Source organism: Solanum verrucosum, unplaced genomic scaffold, assembly GCF_900185275.1.
Source record: "Solanum verrucosum unplaced genomic scaffold, falcon-dt-bn FXZP01000060.1, whole genome shotgun sequence".
Classification (NCBI taxonomy): domain Eukaryota; kingdom Viridiplantae; phylum Streptophyta; class Magnoliopsida; order Solanales; family Solanaceae; genus Solanum; species Solanum verrucosum.
Window position 1 is genome coordinate 6,315,767 of NW_026020129.1, and position 20,036 is coordinate 6,335,802.

At 35.4% G+C, this 20,036-nt stretch overlaps 4 protein-coding genes across 5 annotated transcripts in view; 2 read left to right on the top strand and 2 right to left on the bottom strand.

Moving 5' to 3' along the window:
* The window catches only part of LOC125826877 (uncharacterized), a 29,706-nt gene extending 22,511 nt beyond the window's left edge, over positions 1-7,195 (top strand). For both annotated transcript variants that reach the window (XM_049506219.1, XM_049506220.1), the window contains 10 exons: positions 39-89; positions 1,011-1,154; positions 1,250-1,377; positions 3,288-3,375; positions 3,840-3,899; positions 3,967-4,219; positions 5,019-5,170; positions 5,278-5,348; positions 6,076-6,232; positions 6,693-7,195. In XM_049506219.1, the coding sequence (XP_049362176.1) occupies positions 39-89; positions 1,011-1,154; positions 1,250-1,377; positions 3,288-3,375; positions 3,840-3,899; positions 3,967-4,219; positions 5,019-5,170; positions 5,278-5,348; positions 6,076-6,232; positions 6,693-6,863 (1,275 nt within the window). In that variant the 3' untranslated portion in view covers positions 6,864-7,195. The remainder of the gene's footprint in view (positions 1-38; positions 90-1,010; positions 1,155-1,249; positions 1,378-3,287; positions 3,376-3,839; positions 3,900-3,966; positions 4,220-5,018; positions 5,171-5,277; positions 5,349-6,075; positions 6,233-6,692) is intronic.
* Positions 7,196-7,962: 767 nt separating this feature from the next.
* On the top strand, positions 7,963-12,248 carry LOC125826881 (subtilisin-like protease SBT2.5). The gene is made up of 9 exons (XM_049506223.1): positions 7,963-8,084; positions 8,178-8,328; positions 8,432-8,844; positions 9,018-9,113; positions 9,206-9,275; positions 9,389-9,671; positions 10,050-10,384; positions 10,661-10,928; positions 11,496-12,248. The coding sequence occupies exons 1-9, from the start codon at positions 7,963-7,965 to the stop codon at positions 12,185-12,187; spliced, it is 2,430 nt and encodes an 809-aa protein (XP_049362180.1). The 3' UTR covers positions 12,188-12,248.
* A 5-nt stretch (positions 12,249-12,253) lies between these two features.
* Positions 12,254-15,634, bottom strand: LOC125826682 (uncharacterized). Its single transcript, XM_049506038.1, has 4 exons — positions 15,530-15,634; positions 13,210-13,467; positions 12,859-13,035; positions 12,254-12,526 (listed from the first exon to the last, which is right to left on the bottom strand). The coding sequence occupies exons 1-4, from the start codon at positions 15,632-15,634 to the stop codon at positions 12,464-12,466; spliced, it is 603 nt and encodes a 200-aa protein (XP_049361995.1). The 3' UTR covers positions 12,254-12,463.
* A 362-nt stretch (positions 15,635-15,996) lies between these two features.
* Positions 15,997-18,020, bottom strand: LOC125826890 (light-harvesting complex-like protein 3 isotype 2, chloroplastic). Its single transcript, XM_049506232.1, has 3 exons — positions 17,463-18,020; positions 16,576-16,713; positions 15,997-16,469 (listed from the first exon to the last, which is right to left on the bottom strand). The coding sequence occupies exons 1-3, from the start codon at positions 17,872-17,874 to the stop codon at positions 16,219-16,221; spliced, it is 801 nt and encodes a 266-aa protein (XP_049362189.1). The 5' UTR covers positions 17,875-18,020; the 3' UTR covers positions 15,997-16,218.
* Positions 18,021-20,036: the final 2,016 nt, after the last annotated feature.

The following is a 20,036-nucleotide window of genomic DNA, read 5'->3' on the forward strand; positions in this document are numbered from 1 at the left end:
AGATGAGGGTTTCAGTATTATTCATTTTTCTTTTGCAGGTTGGGCAAGAATTAGTACCATTGCTGCGAGATTATAATATGCGGCCTCAGGTGAGCTTTTTCTCATTCCACTTTCTAACATATAAGATGTTAATACTTCATACTTACAGACATTACCTTTATCAAAAAAAATACTTCATACTTACAGATAAATTGGAATGGTATAGCATAGGCTAGTATGATACCCACACAAGTCACAAGGATGATATGCACTGAAGAATAATAGATAAATCTTCACATTTTTAGCCTCCCCCTTATGACTTTCGTCACTTAAAAATGCCGTCACAATTATTGATTTTTAATCTGTCTTTTGTGGTCGAATTTGGAAAACTAATGGAAAAGCTTGTACTTAGAAGGTAGTACAAGTTACAACATCCTTTGATTGGGCAACAAGACATCAAAATTGCAAATGCTCGTCTCTGCTGGACATCGCAGTTCTTCATTCTTCCACTGGAGAATATAATGTATAGTGCTGCTACAACATTCGTTGTGACTGTTCTTCAAAACAGGAAACTGTTTTTTTTTTCTTCAATAAACTAGCAATGAAAGTTAGTGCAAACTTTATATCACAAATTGTACTGATGTGAAAAATTATAGAGGCAGTGGAGGGGACCAGCATGTTAATATTTTTGTTTGCTTGTTTGATAAATTAGCACAACTTCAAATCACTTTAATTTAAAGTGAAAGAAGTACTCTGCCCTCATAGGGTAAGGGATTTGAAAATGCACTGACCAAATGATTTGTCAAATTGTCATACATGTCCATTTTTGGTAGGGGAGGTTAACTACAGCTATCTTCTTTTGGTGGACTGAGGTAGAAGTCAGTGTATATTAATTTTGCTTTGTTATCATGTGTACACTGACCAAATGATAAGATATGTAGTTTACTACTACCTTCAATTGTACTAATTAATTGTTGCCTATCCACTAGCTATGACAGAAAACATCACCTTATGTTTTCTTACGGTTGCAGGCTTTATCTTCCTATGTGTTTATAGCTGCAAATATCATCCTTCACTCAACTGAAGAGTACAAGTCCAGACATCTGAGTGAACTACTACCTTGTATAATTCCTTTGTTGACCTCACACCATCATACTCTACGTGGTTTCACCCAGGTTAGTTCCTTTGTGTTGTGGACTTTGTGGTCTATGCTGAGCATATTAATTGTCGCTGTTATTTTAAGTGGGGATGTTATGTTTTTCCTTTGTAGTTATTAGTGCATCAGGTTCTGCAAAAATTGTTGCCATCAGATTCTAGTTTCTATGCAACCATGACTTTAGAGGAAAAGTGCTTTCAAGATTTGAGATCGTACTTGCAAGATAACCCTGACTGTGCGCGGTAAGTTTTATTGTATGGGATTGTCTAAGATAATATTTCTTCTCTTTTTTTTTACTTTTTTCATTCCTTAGTGTTCCTTCTAGCACAGACGAAAAAAACACCGTCTCACAAAAGTATTTTATGTACAAATATTGTGACAAACAAGGGTTGAGAAAGAAGTATATATCAAACACGGAACAAAACAGAAGTATGGGCTTAACTATTCATCACCATCAAATCAGTAGAATCTCATCCTTTATCACCAAACTGAAACTTAAAGTTACATGTAATCACTTATGGAAGAATGGCAATATAGAACAGGTTACTATTGATAGGGAAGGCGGTCACTAGACTATCTGCCCAAATTTAAATATTTTTCCATTTCTACTTTTTTCTTATTTTCCTTTAAATTTTTCTTTCTTTTCTCATCTTCTTCATTTAAACCAACTGATATTTTCTCCAACCCAGTTCCACCCACCTCCATCTCCAACAAATTCTTCTCCATTTTTCTATAACTTTTTGAAAAACAAAAAAGAATGTATGATTTTCATAATTGAGAACAACCATTATCACTGATACACCACAACATCAGCAGTAATATTTTTGTAGTTTTCCAGTTAGACAGAAGGATTTGGGGGTTCTTGTGGTTCTCTGTTTGCATAAGTACAAAGATGTTGTCTAAAATTAAAGCGATACATATAATCTTGCATCAATTCTCCCTTGATTAATTGATTTTGCAATGAATATGTGAAAGAATTTTGGGATCTAAATCACGTTCAAGAGCTTCATTTTCTGAAGCCAAATGATAATATGCTTGCTGAGCAGCTGATAGCTTCTTCAAGAGTTTGAAGCAAAATGGCTTTGAGTGGGAATCTAAAAAGGGCTAAAAGAACTGAGTTGGAGTTGATAAGAGGAGTTGTAGATGCTGATATTTAATGTTTTCAAGATGGATTCTTTCCAAAGTGTCATTTCTTGGCTATTTTGTTTGAGGATGTTAACTTTTCTATTTTCCGCTGAGATTCTTGTTTAGTAGTTGAAATATTCATCTTTACTAGTAAGAAGGTATATAAGTTAGGAAGAAAAATAGAAAACAAGATGAAAAAAACTAAAAAGTAGAAAAATATATAATCAATAAAAGAGATGTCGTAAAAATTGATAAATGGAAGTAAAATAGTACTCCCTCCGTCCCATTTTATGTGGCACCCTTTCCTTTTTAGTCCGTCCCAAAAGAATGTCACCTTACCATAATTAGAAATAATTTAACTTTAGAATACCCCTTTTACCCTTAATGAAATGATTTTCAACCACACAAATATCTAAGAATTATTTTAGACCACAAGTTTCAAAAAGTCTTCCTTTTTTCTTAAATACTGTGCCAAGTCAAATGGTGCCACATAAAATGGGACGGAGGGAGTATTAAAAAAATAAAAATTATGTGGCAAAAAATGATTGTTTCATGACATACACTGCTTCTGTTAAAACTGGTGTTGGTCACAAAAGGTGGTATTTCTACCATTTCGGACAATTACTGGGGTTCACATGACCCCCGCAAAAAAAAAGAATATGAATTATCCCAAAATAAAAGATGTAATTAGTCAACCTAAAAAAGTACATGTAGACCTATTAATTACAAACAAGTACAACTACTAGAAATCAAACCAAGGAGGAAGACGAATTGAACTCATACATGGAATTTTTACCTTGAAGAATCCTAGAGAGGTTCAACTTTTCTAAAGCACTCCAAATCTTGATGTTACGATGGAAGTTTCCAATATCACGAGTTCCTCTCATGCCTACATCAAGTTATAATATAATTATGATTTATGGCATTACCCAGTGTGCAGAAAATGTAGTGTATCTATATAATGTGCATAGACTATGATTAGAATGTGCATAGACTTGAACTAATCATTTGTTTCTTTCTGCCACAGGTTAAGAGCATCAATGGAAGGTTACCTTGATGCTTTTGATCCAAAGAAGTCAGTCACACCGGCTGGAATTTTCAGTACTCGAGTTGAGGTGAGGGATTTGCAGATTGGGCTAGGCTTAGAGTGTTCTCTCCTTCGGCAGATGCATAGTAACATTAGGAAGATTTTTTTTTTATTATTGCCTAATAGCTGATGTCAACTAATATGTTTATGCTAGGAAAGTTGTCCTTTTGATTGCCTTCCTAACTTCTTAATGTGAACCATATGTATTTTACCCTTGCAGTTTCAGAAGCACTGGAACTTAAATTTGTTGATCCTTGTGGTACAACTGCTAATATGAGCATAAAATTGGCGTAGTTCCTTACAAAGCTTAATCATAACAATAATAAAATAATCCCTTTTATTAACTGTTGTCGAACATACATTTCACACTTTAGCTCAGTGAAAGCAAGTATGCCAAGTCAGGCATAGTGACCATATTTCTCAGTTGTCTTTGCCCACGTACTATTTCTAATTTCTGAAAATATGCCCTTTTCTCACTGGTGATATATGTAGGAACTTGAATTCGAATGTGTACCAGCAACCCTCATGGATCAAGTAACTAATTTTCTAAATGTAAGAGCTCACTTTCACTATTTTGTTGTATTTCGTGGTTTTGTTGCTCACTTCCCTTTATTTCCAGGAGACTAGGGAGGATCTCAGATGCTCAATGGCCAAAGATGCAGCAGCTATCAAGAATGAGAGCTTGCTTGTTGACAATGATGGAAAGGGCAAAGAGACATCTGGAAATCTTACTGGAGGGCAAACAATAGTTCTGCCAGTGCAAGATATATCACTAGATTTCCAGAGGAAGATTACTGTTTCCAAACATGAAATGCAAAGTTTTTCTTCTACCGTCTTGTTGGAGAATGAAGGACCATTAAATTCACTACTAGGTAACTGAATAAAATACTGATTTCGTATTGATTTGCATCACAATTTGGTATGAGAAGGTGAATTACACAGAGGAAGCATTATATAAACTGACCGTGCAAATAATTCATTAGACCAATAAGTTCATTGCCAGAATAATTGCTTGTGACTTGCATCATGTACGTAATGTGCTTGCCTGGAATTTCCCCCCAATCCCCATCCATTCTCTCGAGGAAAAGCATTTTTATCTCCTCACTAGTTTCTGTTTATGTAAAAAAATTGATGAGCGTGGTGTCTGGGCCAGCTTTCACGTACCTCGACTAATTCCACAGGATACCTCTCACCTCCCACCAACAGCAGGTACCAGATAACTCTGTTCAGGGAAGAATCACCTCGTATCTTTTGTTTCTGCTGGGACTTGAACTTGAGACCTCATGATTCTCAACCTTTTCATTGACCACTAGGCCACACCTTTATGTAAAATTTATGTGCTCCTATTGATGTCACAGAAAGGCTGCCTTAATGCCAATTTTATCTCTTGTAGCTGCTTGTCACTAACAAATAAAGTTCAAACTCCATTGCTAGTCTTTGAATAAATATATAGATGCAAGTTCACCTTAAATTGGATGTGATGCTATCGACTTCAGGAGTGACGTGCTGCAGTAATAGGTTAAGTAACTATATGAACTTGTATGATATAGTAGTCATGTGGTGAAAGTTATGAGAAGGGTATTTCCATCGCTTTCCATAATTTGTATCTCATGTATTTTCAAGATTTTTATTTCATTGATTGTCCTACTTGGTGCTTCTCTGTCAATGCAGACATAGAGAAGGAAGATCAGCTTCTTGAGAGAGTGCTGCACTCGAAAACTGTAGCTTTTGAGAAGTCGAATGCAAGTCAGCAGGATATTATCCTCGTAGCATCACTAATTGATCGGATACCTAATCTTGCAGGATTGGCACGTACTTGTGAGGTGTGCAATCACGCTGTTGTTTCTATGCCTTGTGGATTTGGGTGTTAGTATGTGCATGTTTTTTAGTTTCAGAAGGTTCATTGTTCTTTCCGATTGACTTGTAACAGGTATTTAGAGCATCTGCACTTGCCATTGCAGACAAAAACGTAATGAAAGACAAGCAATTCCAATTGATCAGGTTTTGATAGTATTACTTTCATCTTTTGCTTTGTTTAAATTGTATGTGCTTGGGCTTTGCTTTAATTTTTCACGTTGCAGATGCAAATAAATCTGAAGCAAGCCAGGTTGCAGGGAAATTGATAAATTTCCTATCTCATTCGTGTTATGACATAACATATTTAAATAGAAATAAAAAGTCCTATTTTTGGGTGGATTTAAAATGAATTAGAATTAAGAAATAGGATTTTAGGGATGAGCAATAAATTAAACAAACAAACCATGGATAAATATAATGAGGATCTGATGACATCCTTAAATAGAATAAAGATGATGTGGTTTGAAAGAATAACTGAATTGCCTGATATAATGAACTAGCCCACAAATTCTTTTGAAGTCTCTTAATATTTCATTTCTTTGTGCAAAATTTAATGGAATGTGCCTGTGCACTTTGACTTATAGATTAACACTATGGTCAAGGTGATTTTAGTGAAAGGAGCTGCATATTTACACCAAAGGTGATTTTAGTGACTTAAAGGAGGTTGAAATTTCACAACTTGCAAATCCTCGATGTAAAATTTTGTTTTTGTGAATAGGAATTTTAGATCAGCATTACGAATGAATGGGAAAGTACCTTGATAGAGAAAGAATGTTTTTTCTAAGTTGGAGAGGAAATGCTTGGTGTTATATAGATTATCTTGATTATGGCCCCCTTTGTAGTTGACTGGAATTATTTGTTGCATGTGTAGTGTAACTGCAGAGAAATGGGTCCCCATTATTGAAGTCCCAGTTATTAGTATGAAAGTTTTCTTGGAGAGGAAGAAGCACGAAGGTTTCTCCATCTTAGGTCTGGAGCAAACAGCAAACAGTATTTCTCTTGACCAATACGAGTTCCCTAAGAGGACGGTGAGTTTCATACGGTCAACATGGTGTTTCTTCTTTCCTTCAGTGAAAATTATTATATAATTATCTACACCAGTTTGATTGTAGATCTTCACTCTTGTTTCAAATGAATGGCCACGTGCCATGTGCGTAAATAGCAAGACTTCCGAATTAGCGGATCCTTCTGTTTTCTGTTAATTTTAACTGCTTCTACCAAATATCAATATTTTCTAATGTTTATAATTTGTTTACCATGTGGTAAGAAACATGTGTATATCACTAGGTTGACAATGATACCAATCTTTAATAAAGGCACAACTCTACTTTTTGAAAATTCTCTTTCACGAAATGATACCAAAGTTTATGTTTTTTGTTACTGTTGTTTATTCATGATTCGAAAAATAAATTGATATATTGATGTTATTTATGATTTCTTTAAGACATTACCTTTGTAATAGCCTGGTGATTGGTTGAATATTTGTAGGTCTTAGTCCTTGGCCGAGAAAAGGAGGGTATACCAGTGGACATCATTCACATCTTGGATGCTTGCATAGAAATCCCACAGTTGGGAATAGTTCGATCACTCAATGTTCATGTCAGTGGTGCCATTGCACTTTGGGAATACACTAGGCAGCAAAGATCCAGTAGCTGCTGAATTACACAATAAAAACTCCCTTTGGAGTGCACGATAGCTAATTGTTTCTATCATCCTCATATTTACTGTATAATTACAGATCACATATGTTATATAGAAAATACACGTACATGTACCCCTCTGTATGTGGTGCTATTGTTCTTGAGGGGCTCCAATTTGTGTTATAGAAGATCTCTGCAAGTAATCTGAAGTTGAGGGAACAATCCATCATCCTTATGTTTCTTATTGAGTATGAGTAGATTTTTCCCTCATTGTGTTGTGTTTATTTCTCCAGCAGGTTGTATACAATTTACTACTAAAAGTTTTGATAATTCAATGAAATTTGCAAGTAATTGCTTCTTGTTTTGAAGTATAGTTAAGGCTGATGATTCGAATTTTCTTCCTTTTTTCCCTGTACACTGTACAGCCACTATGAAACAAGAGCTGGTCTCTTGTTAGGCCTTTAATTTTGTTACCTCTTACTGGAGATAACTGTCAACTCTATTAAGAGATTACTCAAACTACCTGATTTCTCAGGTTCAAATTTATGTTACCTATGGTCTTTGGGGTCAAGTTTGCGAGTGACTGGAGCAAAGTCCACTTCAGGCAAATGTGACTACCTATACTCCAACTATAGGCACAAGGGCATAGCGAGCAGCCCGAGCACAAAAGAGGAATTGCATGCGTCTCCATGAAGAATGAAGTCTAGGGTTAGAAAGAAGAGTGGTGTGAGAACATTGTGTGAAAAAAAAAAAAAAAGGAATGCAACTGAAATTTGCAAGACAAAAAGCCAAAAGGTTTAGACAAGCAAAAAAAGAAAGATATGAAAGTTGGAAGAAATAAAGTCACTTCAATCAGTGGTCTCGGGTTTGAATACCGCCTACAGAGTCTCTTTGATTGAGTGCAACCCCCTTATCCCATGTGTGCATGATGCCAGAAAATAAAGATTAAAGTAGAAAAAATCCAAATCATAACCATTCAAAGCATGAAGAAGGGATGCAAAACCAAATGGACAGGGGAGTGGTTTGGAAATGAAAAAAGCATGCATGCAAAACAAGAGTCTTTTAAAAGTGACTACTTTACCTCTCCTTCAAATGTCTAATACACCAGATCTCTAGTAATGGCAACCATTTTAACCTTCGTTGCGCTCTCTTTTATGACTACATGGGTGCCCTTATTGGCAAATGCAAAAGTCTTCATAGTTCTAATGAAAGATGACCCTTTTGTATCTACAAAATCAAAGTAAAAACACTTGCTTCTTCCTTAACCTGATTTAGTTAGCCATTAAGCATGCACTCAGATTTATTATTGCTATTGTGCCAATCTTTTTTGCAGGAATTTTGAAGATATTGATATCTACAAAGAAAGGATGAGAAGACAACATGACATGCTTCTAGGATCTCTTCTAGAAAAAAGTGTTTATACCAAAGTTCACAGCTATACTCATTTGATCAATGGATTTGCCATTCATTTGACATCTGATGAGGTAGGTATTTGACTTCATCGATACTGATGTCTAAAGATTTTCGTATTTTTGTTCTGTTGACTATCTAAATGGTCAATGAATTGTAAGTATTATACTGCTGCAGGCCCTTGATATTCTGCGGAATGTAGAAGGTGTTAGAGCCATTTATGAAGATGTAAAGATGAAGAAGCTGACAACGCATACACCTGACTTTTTAGGACTTCCTGCTGGTGTCTGGCCTAAGTTAGGTGGCCCTACAACTTCAGGGGCAGGCGTTGTGATTGGTATGATTGACACTGGAATCAATCCGTTCCATCCTAGCTTTTTGGCTCAAGCATCAAATGGTGCTGGCCGCGGTACAATTGTGAAAAGTGGCAAATTCAAAGGGAAGTGTGTGACTGGAGATAGATTCCCGGAAACAGCCTGCAATAGCAAGATAGTTGGAGCACAATATTTTGCAAGAGCTGCAACTGCTGCTGGCGAATTCAATGCCTCTCGTGACTATGCTTCCCCTTTTGATGCTGATGGACATGGAAGGCAAGTGACTTAATATTTAGTATGAAAAACATACTTAGCAGTATTGTTTAGTACCACTAACCACTGAAACTGAATTATGATTGAACTTTTTGACCATTATTGTTTTGTTTCATTTGATATTTTTGTACGATAATACATGTTCATAATCTACGAAAGAGGTTTTGACATAGCAGCCATACAGCATCAACTGCAGCAGGAAATCATCAGGTTCCTGTCATTGTCAACCATTTCAACTATGGTTATGCAAGTGGTATGGCTCCAGGAGCAGGGTAATATGCATATTATTTCTCTCTTTTTATCAAGAATTCTACATGTGAAGTTTGATCTTGATAAAGAAAAACTGTGCTGCATCTTCTAACAGGATTGCTGTGTATAAGGCCATGTATTCTTTCGGAGGTTTCATGTCAGATGTTGTGGCGGCAGTCGATCAGGTTGAAAATTATAGTAGATAACATATTTATGCATCTTTCCCCTTTTTAAAGCTTTTTACTTGTTAAAGTAGCTAATACTCCAAGGTTATCTTGGCAACATTTTTATCATTTAGGCAGTAGAAGATGGAGTGGATATACTTAGCCTTTCTGTAGGGCCAGCAAGTGTCCCTACTGGCCCTTCTGCTTTCCTCAATGTTCTGGAAATGCAGCTTTTATTTGCAACAAGAGCTGGTGTGTTGGTTGTTCAAGCTGCTGGAAATGGTGGTCCTTCTTCAACTTCCATTCTTTCCTTCAGTCCCTGGATCACTAGTGTTGCTGCCTCCACTACGGATCGTAGTTATAATAATTCAATTGTTCTAGGCAATGGACAAAGCTTCTCTGGCAGTGGACTTTCGCGTTAAGTCCCTTACCCCTTTCTTGCTGTTAAATTTCAGTTATTTTCTTTAGAGTGAAGGGTCAAAACACACCAAAAGTGTCCAGGTATTTCAATTTTGACACCTGAACCATCAGGTGTGCGAGTCGAGCTTCCTACCATAACTATCACCAGCTATTTATCAAAACACATCTCAACTATCGCTTGTTCCTTTTTTCTACCTAAGCAATGGTGATATTTCAGGTAAGAAAAGGGAACAATTGATAGTTGATGTGTGTTTTTGACCATTAACTCATTACTTTATTAATAAATAACAATTGATGTCTGCATTATCTATATTACAGTGACTGTTTCTCTTTTTTTCGTCGCTGAAAATGTGGCCTTCACATCTTACTTTGCAGCCCCAACCCTTTCAGAAGTGCGTTTCCCACTTGCTGCTGCATCTGATGTTTGTAAAGGGAACACTTCTTCTGCTCTATTGACAGTTGAGAGCTGCCAGGAGACAGAACCATTCATTCGAACATTAGTGCAGGGGAAGATAGTAATATGCACATATACATTTGATTTTGAATCAGAGGCGGCAAGCATAGCCACTGTTGCTGATACAATACAAAAAGTCGGGGCAGCTGGTTTTGTACTGACAATGGACCCTGATATTAGTTCTGAAAAAATTAAGGGAGCTACAATGACTTTGTCAGTACCTGGTCTAATCTTGAACAGCATGGAAGCCTCTACGGTATTAATCTCACATCCATAACCACCAGGATCACCATGAATGGTTCTCTTTATGGATGAAAAATAGAAAATATGATGTCACAAAACTGGTTTCATCTGAAACCGTAAATAGTAAATACTGTACATTTCTTGGTTCAATCTTCAAGAACTCCACGACTTCGGGAAGTTCAACTTAATCTATAGATATTCAAAGCAATCGTTTGCAAGGGCCTAGAATATATCTTGATAAGGCTGTCAATTGTCTACTAATCCTGATATTCCTTGTTGTCTGGTGCAGGCTTTGCGCGAATACTATAACTCGAACACATTAAGAAGTAGAAGTGGAAGGGCTATTAGTTTCAGGGCTACAGCAAAAATTTTAGATGGGAGACAAGCCAGCTATAACAGTCAGGATCCAGTTGTGGCATCGTATTCATCTAGAGGTCCTGATGTGAACAATGCACTCTTAGACACTGCTGATGTCCTTAAACCGAACATCATGGCTCCAGGATCCTCGATATGGGCATCTTGGAGCCCTAATAGTGAAGGAGATCAATACATCAAAGGTATGATTATACAAATTCAGCTTATTTTACACACTTGGACAAGGCTACTCATGAATTATCCAACATCAACCTTGTATTTTGGTATCTGAGGGTATGGAGGTTAGGGATTAGGGTAGAAAGTTGGTAGGTAGTTGAGTTTTGTCTCATTTTTCGGCGGGATTATGTTTGGTGGGAGTCTGGAAGCATTGTGTATGTCGTAGTATTAGCCTTATACATGTAGTTTCTTGCTTTTGATAGCTGTTACCATCTGTTGTCTTTTGTGTTTCAGTTACCACATTATTTTGTTATTGTTACTATTCTTTTTCTGGATGCCATGTACTGCTTTCCGTATTAATTGACCTGTTTTATCCACTGTTGTATCTTCTTTTTCATTACTACTTTGATTTGTTGCACTTGAGCCGAGGGTCTTTCGGAAACAACCTTTCTACCTCCACGAGGTAGGGTAAGGTCTGCGTACACTCTACCCTCCTCAGACCCCACTAGTGGGATTACATTGGGTATGTTGTTGTTTGTTGTTATTATTTCTTATTTCAAGAATTGTAATTTGAAAACACATCCTTTTTCCAGGACAGAATTTTGCACTTTTATCTGGAACAAGCATGGCTACTCCACACATTGCTGGAATTGCTGCTCTAATAAAACAGAAGCACCCTGGGTGGAGTCCTGCAGCCATTACGTCTGCGATGATGACAACTGCAGATGTAACGAATGGCTACTCTAGTACCCCTATTTTAGCCCAACAAACCAACCAGCTAACTCCTGCTACTCCTTTTGATTTTGGAGCTGGGCTTGTCAATCCATCTCGAGCCATTGACCCTGGACTTATTTTTAAGGCAACTTTTAAACACTATGTGCTGTTTTTATGTTCAGTTCCAGGAGTCGATGAAATGTCTGTAAGACGAGCAGTTGGAGTTGGATGCCCGAGTAAGAAAAAAGCATGGTGCTCGGATTTAAACACGCCAAGTGTGACAATTTCAAATTTGGTAGGCTCAAGAAATGTGATTAGGAGGGTGACTAATGTTGCTGGTGTAGATGAAACGTACCAAGTGATCGTGCAAGAGCCTCTGGGCGTGAGTGTTTCTGTAAGGCCACAAGTGTTTAACATCATTGCAAAGGCATCAAAACATATTACCTTTGTCCTCAATGCAACTCAAACAACCAATACTTACTCATTTGGTGAAATCGTGTTCCAAGGTAACCAAAACCATACTGTTCGAGTGCCTTTGGCTGTGTTTGTAAGCAGCACTTTACATTCATGATTCTCTTGTATATATCTTCATAAAATAAAGTTTTGAATTCTAGCATACACTGTAATCAGACTGTAATCAGACTGTAATGCAGTTTACCTAAATAAGAGAAAATCATTCAGGTAACCTTCTTCTAAGCTCCAATAAATAGGGGAAAGTAAAAGAAGTAAAATGAAGTTGATCAAAGGAGACATGAAAGTAAGATTTGATAGCAATTATCACTCTTCAGTTTGTTAATCGATGAACCTTCGAATGCCTTGATTCTTGGACTCAGGTGTGATCGTTTGTTCATCGATGACTCTTCCATAGTGTAGCAAAAACTTTGGAGAATAGTCCAGGCTTTCTTTGAACCTGAGAGAAAGAAAGTGAGTGTTTTCTTATAAAACAGTGATTTCTCAAAAAGCCAGAGTTGTATATTACTCCCTCCGTTTCAATTTGTTTGTCTTACTTTCTTTTTTATTCCGTTCTCTTTCCATTTTTCATAACTCTTTCATTCTAACTTTCCACGTAACATGTTTAAGACCACAAGATTAAAGGACATTTTAGTACATTCTACATATCTTTAGTTTAAGTCCATAAGATTCAAAAGTCTTCTTTACTTTCTTAAACATCGTGTCAAGTCAAAACCAGACAAACATATTGAAACAGAGGGAGTATAACTAACTTTACTGTAAGTGACTTACCTGAAAACTTTTCACCATGGCTTTTATTTTATTGGTTTTAGAAGCCATATTTTTCTTCTTCTTGGATTTCTTATTCTGAGTCATGAATGACCTGAGGAACCTTGGCATTACAAATTTCCAGTTCCCCATACAAGCTGGTACACTTACATATTTTGGCTTGTTTTTCACTGCAACAATCTGGAAAAAAAAATACTTTTGAGGACAGTAAGAACCATTGCTCATACATAAATGTGTTAAAGATAGTTACAATTACGTTTATCATACAACACGATAAAATTCTTTATGCTGTCAATGTAAATAAGTTAAATCCTTTAGCGAATGCATATGTTAGTAAGATAAGAAGTTTAGAACCTGAGAATTCTGTCTTTGGACTTGCTGTGGAACTAATGGTGTTGATGGCTTTGATTGATGATTCGAAGCTCGTAGATTTCTTGAGTATTCAAGAAGTTGAGCTTTTCTATTGTATCCTCCACCATTTGCAACATGTCTAACATGAAGATGTTGATGTTGATAGTGATGAAATTTGTTGTTTGTTGAATTGCTTCTCCTTCTTCTTGGACCCTCTACAAGAACAGCTACATATACAGTCCTTTCTCTCAAATATGTTACCTAAACAATCCACAAAGAAAGAATTAAGCATCATTTTCTCAACAAAAAAACTAAGGATGATCATATCACTAACCATTCTTGGCATTTTCTTTTTTATTGATTTCGTTTGCCAGAACCAAGGGGTCTTTCTGTAGACACCTCCACGAATACTTGTTTATCCTCACAGCTGCTCTTTCCACACCTCCGGATATCGAGGGGAGTGAAAGAAGTATAAGTGAAAAATTTGGTGTAAAAGGTAGAAAAACGAAATAGGAAAATGTTGGTTGATTTGTTTATAGAAAGTGGAATGCAGGCCTAAAGAAGAAAGATAATTAAGTCTTAATTCATTGTTAATATCGTAACCGAATAATATTAAAATAATTAAGGAAAGGTCCTTCCAAATATGAAATGTAAATTATGATTAAGATATATAATTTTAAAAAGTAAACAATGAATTCTACTTTGAAAAGGATGTACCACTATTTTGTTATTGCTTTATGTTTACTTTTCTTTCTCCATTTGTCTTTATCATTTGGTTGATGATAAAGTAGAAAATGTTGTGTTTATATGGTTACTTAATAGGGACATTTTATTCATTAAACTTGATGAATCACATAGGAGCATCACTCTCAAATGAGCTCTGAAATACTCAATTCAAATTTAATGAGTTTCGATATGGATTCCGGTATAACATAATAGTAACAAAATGGAATATTTCTAGTTAAAATTTTGTCCAATAATAATTAAAAGCTAATCGTAGGTAACAATCTACAATGAACATGGACAGGTAACTTGAGAAGGTGGATAATTAATCTATTGTAACTGATAAATAAAATTTTAATTTAGTTTACCAGGACTATACATGCTTAGACAAAAAGATAATTAATGCAATATTTAGAAAGCACAACTTTTTTTGCAATTAGTGTCCTTAGTATGTTATCTTGAAGAGGTATTTCAAATTTCTCATAAATTCACAAAAAGACCAAGAAATTAAAAAAAAAAAATCTCAAAGTCAAGTGTTTCCGACGTTTTTGGTAATCAACTATTTCACAAGTTTGTTCATATCATCATACGTAGAAGATATACATTACTAATAGCCCTCGAATCACGGATAAGATTTAGGTGAGAAGAGTAAAGAGATAACAAAGTTATACTCACTAATATTTTTATTAATAAAATCTCTATTTCATCATATTTCATTTGTGATCCCAATCAATTTCCATCACTTTAAAATTTGTTAGAAATTTATTACAAACAGATCTCATTTGCAGCAAAACACAAATAGGGATACTTTGGTCATCCATTAGACCCCACTATACCAGCCTATGGTTGGTAAAAAATCTTCTATAAAGTGCTAAGAATAGAATGAAAATTCACTTGGGATACCTTTGATTGTTACATGTTAATCTTCCTCATTCAACCTTTTGGAAAATCTCCCTTTATAGAGAATTTATATCTAATGAACATCCTTTTACATATTACCAACTTCCTCAAATGTTAACTTAGCCATCAAAATCTTCCTCACCATCCAAACTTATGATTTATAATTGATGAAGAAATAACAACAGCATATCCAATGAAAATCTATAAAACGGGATTTGAAGAAGATAGAGTGTAAGCAGTACTTATCACTATTTCTTTGAGGTAGAGAAGTTGTTTCCGAAAGATCTTCGGCTCAAGCAAATCAAAATAGTAATAAAACGAAAAAAATGTAGTATGGAGAACCATGATAACAAATAGCAAAGCAATAACTATATGCAAGGAACCGTAACAATAACAAGAAGGTGCGGTCACCTAAACATAATAAATATCAGATGATATAGACCAAAGACTACATGAATAGGCTAATACTACACCAACACGGTGCTATTTACTACCACCGGCCCAATACATGAAAAAGCTAGTAATAGGACAACTCTTAATTACCTATTAACCTTCTACCCTTATCCGCAACCTCTATACCCTCTGATCTACGGTAAGCTGAACATGCACTATATCGTGTCTAATCACCTCCCCCCCCCCCAAATACTTCTCCGGCCTACCTTTGTCTCTTCTCAACCCCACTATATCCAACATCTCACACCTCCTCATTGGGGCATCTACACATCTCCTCTTCACGTTCCCAAACCATCTCAGTCTTCCTTCCCTCAACTTGTCCACCACAGAGGTCACTCTCACTTTGTTCCATATATCCTCATTCCTAATCCTATCACTCCTAGTATGCCAACACATTCATCTCACCATCCTCATTTCCGTTACTTGCATCTTTTGAACCTTTAGAGTTCTTGATTGGCCAACACTCCGCCCGATATAACAAAACCAGTTATAATTGATGAAGAAGATGATTCTAAAGCAATTGCTAGTGCTTTTTTCCCCTTCCTTTTTTTTTTGTGCTTAATTCAAGGGCACCTGGGGGAGTCCACTGCAGACTTACCTTTTGCAAATATGAACCTATCTTGTTCCAAACCTGAGTAATGCCTCAAACACTAAAGAAGAATAGAGCTACAGTATCTACAAAAAGGCTTCAGTTTGAAGCATGACTCAGCAATCTGACAAAATAATATCATAGATCAGCTAAGAGATTGTTTACTACAGAAAAAAAGAGAACATATTTTACTGTCAAACAACAAAATAAGAAAGGAAAGAAGATACATTTAGAACTAAACAAAATGGTGAATACAGATTTTAGGCTCTCTTTTGACTAGCATTGTGTCATCACCTAATCGCAATCTTCCAAATATATGAAAATCAAAGCTTAAGTGAGAAATGTGTTCAAGAGTCCTTTGAACTGCTTGAGTTCTCGTCTTGCCAAGACGCTTGCCATTGCTTGTCATAAAAAGTAGACTCATCCACCAACTTTTTGAGTGTTTCTATATCCTCATTCTTGCGTATCAGAAGCACACCGGCCACAGCTACAAACAATAGTGTTTTGCAAAAGAAGTTGCCCATTTGGTCAACAAGGCCTACACCAGTCAAGCTATCCACAAAATAGGCCATAAAGAAACCAACCATTGCAGCACGACCTGCATAAGATTTACAAGCTCTATTAGTTCTGTTCAGTAAAGATATATCTAGAGGTTCGTACTTGAGAACTGGAAAAAAACTGCTGGAAATAGGGTATGAGCAAACCATTGAGAAGTTCAGCTTCAGGGAGATGGAATCTCTTCATCCATGCCCACCAAGGAATAATGGAAGTGTCAAAAAGCACAGGTTCTTCATTACTTGATGACTCTGGGTTATCTTCCAACCATTTCCTTCTCCTAACCTCTGCAAATGAATAGTCATTCGATTGATATTAAATCAAGCAATATCATATGAATAATGCCCCAAAAAGGATGCCTAGAGTAGGTCATACGGATGATGTTTTCCACTCGAGCTAACACAATGTATGATTGGGAGACACCTCTATTGTAACTTGTAAGTACACAACAGAAACGAAAAGTTAAAAGCTTTACGGTGTATTACAGCTTTTGAGTCGAATGTTAACTGCTGCCTGACCATAAGACCAGAACACCTCAGTTCAAAATGAAATGAAGGAAAAACAGCAATACGTAACCACATTGTTTTCTGGCTTAATTCATACACATATCTCTAATTTAAGATCACAAGATTCAAAAATCTTTCTTTATTTCTTAAACTCCGTAGCCATTCAAATTTAGACACTTAAATTGGGACGGAGGGAGTAGAGAGTTTTATCTCTAGGTTCCTCCTAGTTTTTTTCAGTGTTCATCAGCTCCCTTGCTTATGGACTTAAAGACAAAACTACAGCAACCCCTTCTTAGCAATGCATTTTTTTCTTCTTTGTATAGTCCAAATATCAGTATTAGACAAACTCTTCATGCTATTCAATTTAGGGGAAAAGTTGTAGCTGCTAAAAGCTTCATCTGGAACAGCATTTGTGTGTAGCCAAACTGAAGTGCAATTATTGTAATCATAAATCAAATAATTGAGCTAAAATAAAAGCATATCAAAAGAACACAAATCAAAATTAGTGGAAAAAAGGTTTAATCAATTACCAGCATCAATAACAGAATCCCAATGGGTCTCTCCATCTTTCTGAAATTGCTTCAAATCCCAAGTCCCACCAACCCATCTCGGATCTTGAAACATCCTCACAGTCTCCGGTGCCGGAGCTCCGGCGGAAGCCACCGGCGGTGACCCATTAGAGCCTACAGAAGCCTCATTTGATTCCTCAACTTCCACAGCACCATCCTGAGCTTTTTCTTCGGGTATTTCCTGCTCTACAGCAACAGAAGAAGTAGAAACTACACCACCTGACCCATTATCAGTGGCCTTCGGAGAAACCAAGAAAGAGAGATGGGGTTTCTTGAAACTTAGAGAAGGATAAGGTTTGGGGGTTAAGTGGTGTTTTGAAGGGGAAAGAGTAGGGAAGTGAAGTGGAGGAGATGAGAATAAGGCCATTGACATTCTTGTGGCTGATTGAAGAAAGCTTAAGCAAAGAAAAAGAAGAGCTTTCAGGTCATGGCAAAGTGATCTTTCAACAATCCTTAGCCGCAGAAATGAGCAAACGATTTCTTGGCTGTTACTTACATATAAGAGTCTTAAATTAAACATTCCAGATCGACTAGTAATACCTAAACATGTTCATTAACTGCGTCTCCAACTTTTAAATACGCACCAGTAGACATGTATTTTATGTGACAATTCGTATACTACGTTTATGTCACATAATTGTTCCATTTTATAAACGTTGAAGTATTTACTTATGTACATTTAAAATTGAATAACATAAATGACTTTTAATGCTAAATTAAAAGGCATATTTATATATTATGTCTTTCATATTAGTTATTCATTGTTATTGTTATCTTCTCCATTATGTTTAACATGGTTGCTTTACTGTTGTACTTTTTTCTATTTTATTATGTGTTTCTTGAGTCGAGGTATCGAAAATAATTCTCTAGTTTTATAAGATAAAGAGTTAAGTTATGTAGACACTATCTTTTTAATAGTTTCTTGTAGAATTACACCGAATATATTAGTGTTGTTGTAGATTAGTTATTTAATTTGTAGTTTTGTACTTTTTTAACCTATTTGCAACTCTACTTTTGCCTTGAAGACCAACTTTGTGTTGCTAAATAAATTTTAAGTTTAAATTTTGTGTATAACTTTCTTATACTAATCAAGTTAAGTTAACCTAATACGTATAACTCCTAATATCAAATTTGATGCGAAAATAATCTACATAAAATTATAAAAATATTGTTAAGATCGTTTACATCGTTAATGTATAACGTAAACTCAAATAAATTTTGAGTATTTTTTATTATCCTATCTTGTTATGTTAATCAACAATCATACTTGTGTCAATCTAGGATGACAAAACAATTAGTTCATCAATCTTAAGTAGCCAATGTATATTATTTACTCTAATTAAATCTCTGATAATTATAATTTATAATCATATATAAACCAGTTAGCAACCTAATTAACCTAGCTAAATTATTAGGCTTAAGGATGAATTTCATTTTTTTTCAAATTTGGACCACACAATGCTATTTGTTTCAACAAAAGTTTGGCAAAAAAAAAAGAGGTAAGGTTTGAGATATGGTAGGCCAGCACAGATTTAGCCCAACTTTACCCCATTGGCCCAACTAGATTTACTTCAAGCTCAATACAATTTTGATTCATAGGGGTTTTCATCTCTCAATAAGACAAAAAATAGTTCAATAAGTTTGGTATTTGAAATTTAAAATTGTCATATTAAGATCAAATTAATTAAATTTGATATGATCTGATATTTTTTTTCTTTTTGTCATCGGCTTCAATTTACAACACAATAAAAAGGTGTATAAATGACTTTTATAGGTTGTGGTGAATATAAGAGTCGTATTAAGTGAAATATTGATGCTTATGACCGGAGTTGTTCACAGTTTGGATAAAAATAGATTCAAATTGAAAAATCGAACCAAATCGATTAAATGAACCGATTTTACTTAGGGTTTGGTTTGGCTTGGTTTTAGATGTTTAAAAAATCGACAATATTTGGTTTGGTTATGGTTTTGTTCAAAAAGAAACGAAGAAATAACCAAACCAAACCGATAAATAATATACATAAATTTTATTATTATACATACATAATATATTATTTTTGTAAACAATTTTAAAGATCTTATATATGTATTCATCAAAATTTATTTATAATTTACTTATGAAAGTAAAAATGTTTGAGGTGAAAACATTTATCTTATTGGTTTCATGTATATGAGTGTCTATGACAATTTTTTGTGGGATTGAAAATGTCAATGTCTCTTCCTTCAAGGCCAAAAATAGTGAATTTTGAAGCTTTATTCATAGTAAATTCAATGATCGAAAGTTTTTATGTCAGTCATTCTAACTATTTTTCGTTTTGAATGGATTATTGTCACATTTTTCACGTTTTGAATCAATTATTTCTTTTAATTTTATGTATATGGTTAATAACCGAACCGAAATCGATAACAACCAAACCGATAAATGTATATTATATTAGGTTTGGTTTGGTTTTGATAATTTTGAAACCGATTAAGTTGGTTTGGTTTTGATTTTGACTAATAACCGACCCAAACTGACCTGTGAACACCCCTACG